The sequence below is a fragment of the Aplysia californica genome, unplaced genomic scaffold (assembly GCF_000002075.1).
Source record: "Aplysia californica isolate F4 #8 unplaced genomic scaffold, AplCal3.0 scaffold00230, whole genome shotgun sequence".
Lineage (NCBI taxonomy): Eukaryota > Metazoa > Mollusca > Gastropoda > Aplysiida > Aplysiidae > Aplysia > Aplysia californica.
In genome coordinates this window covers 1026822-1028159 of record NW_004797500.1, presented here as the reverse complement: position 1 = coordinate 1028159, position 1338 = coordinate 1026822, and the positions used below count along the sequence as shown (strand labels likewise).

Below are 1338 nucleotides of genomic sequence, written 5' to 3'. Positions count from 1 at the left end.
TCTCTCTCTCTCTCTCTCTCTCTCTCTCTCTCTCTCTCTCTCTCACTTTCACTTTAAGTAAAACTTTTTACAAATTTGTGTGAACAGTGATTGCGTCAGACTTGTCAGTTGTCATATCAAACAAAAGTGAGGTGAGAGGCGAGGTGCATCTCCAAGGCCAACATTTTGCTCCTTGATTTCGAACCTGCTGAAATAGACTGTGACGCAATACATTATATTTATTAATAGTATTATTATTAGTAGCTTTAGGACTAGGCTAGGCCTATTTGACTTCTTTAGTAATCGTCAGAGGTTATTTCTGGTTATCTTTCTGCAATGAGCTCGACAAGACAGTGCGGCGGTTGATTTCAGAATGTGATGGATTGGAAAATGGAAAATTCACCCGTGAAGGATGACGTCCTATTTGGCATATGAGAATGACCTTCACATTCACCTTTGGCCTTACCTTGGAATCCTTCCCTCTCGCTTGGGTCACTTACACTTACAGCACAGATCAACTCGTTGACTCGTTGCTCAGCTTGGACCGAGAGCACCGGTGGTGACTTCTTTATCAGGAGTACAGTTTGCAAAGGAGCTGCTCTTCGCGGATCAACACCAGAAACTCAATAATGGCTGATTCGGTCTTTAAAAATGTGGAGATGGCACCACCTATTCAGGTGTTTCAACTTACTAAGATGTACAACGAGTGCTCAAATGAAAATAAAGTTAACCTTGGAGTCGGAGGTAAGGAGAACCCCCCCACCCGCCCTCTTCAATTAGAGTCTACTCTACAGTCCTGTTCGATATTATAAGACAGGTCAACAAGGCTAGATCTTAGAATAACTTGATCTGGCCGTGAGCCTGAATTTCCAAATTACTACAGTTTGTCCTTCAAATTTCTTTTCTTTAAATTCATGTTGGATAATGACACAACTGTCTTGATTGTTTAATCAGATTTTTATGATAAATTTAAGGCCTTCAACCGCTTCTATTCTTTTCTATGGAACCCGATTCTTAAAGCCTTTTAGGCTAGGGCCTATTTGATTTACAGTACAGTAGTCTGAGTAGTGGCAGCAATTGTTTACTTTCTCGCCTTTAATTCCGGGGGCAACAATGGTCGCGCCTCTGCCCTATGCCATGCATCCCCGACTGATATATATTCAAAACTTTGCATTGGAGTTATTAAGATGTTAACCACAGCAACTTCCTGGGAAGCATAGGCCTACGTGTGGCCATTTTAGGTGCTAAAACACTAACTTACCATGACAATATCTTTCGCTGTCTATGGCCGGGTACCCATAACCCATTCCCACCTGGGTGAAGTGGGGAAAATTCTTTTAAGGAAGAGGCTAGCCGTAC

General features: G+C 42.1%; 1 protein-coding gene across 1 annotated transcript in view; it reads left to right on the top strand.

Moving 5' to 3' along the window:
• Nucleotides 1–446: 446 nt before the first annotated feature.
• The window catches only part of LOC101853623 (aspartate aminotransferase, cytoplasmic), a 28155-nt gene continuing 27263 nt past the window's right edge, over nt 447–1338 (top strand). Inside the window, exon 1 of the mRNA XM_035970175.1 lies at nt 447–723. Coding sequence (XP_035826068.1) covers nt 609–723 — 115 coding nt within the window. The 5' untranslated portion in view covers nt 447–608. The remainder of the gene's footprint in view (nt 724–1338) is intronic.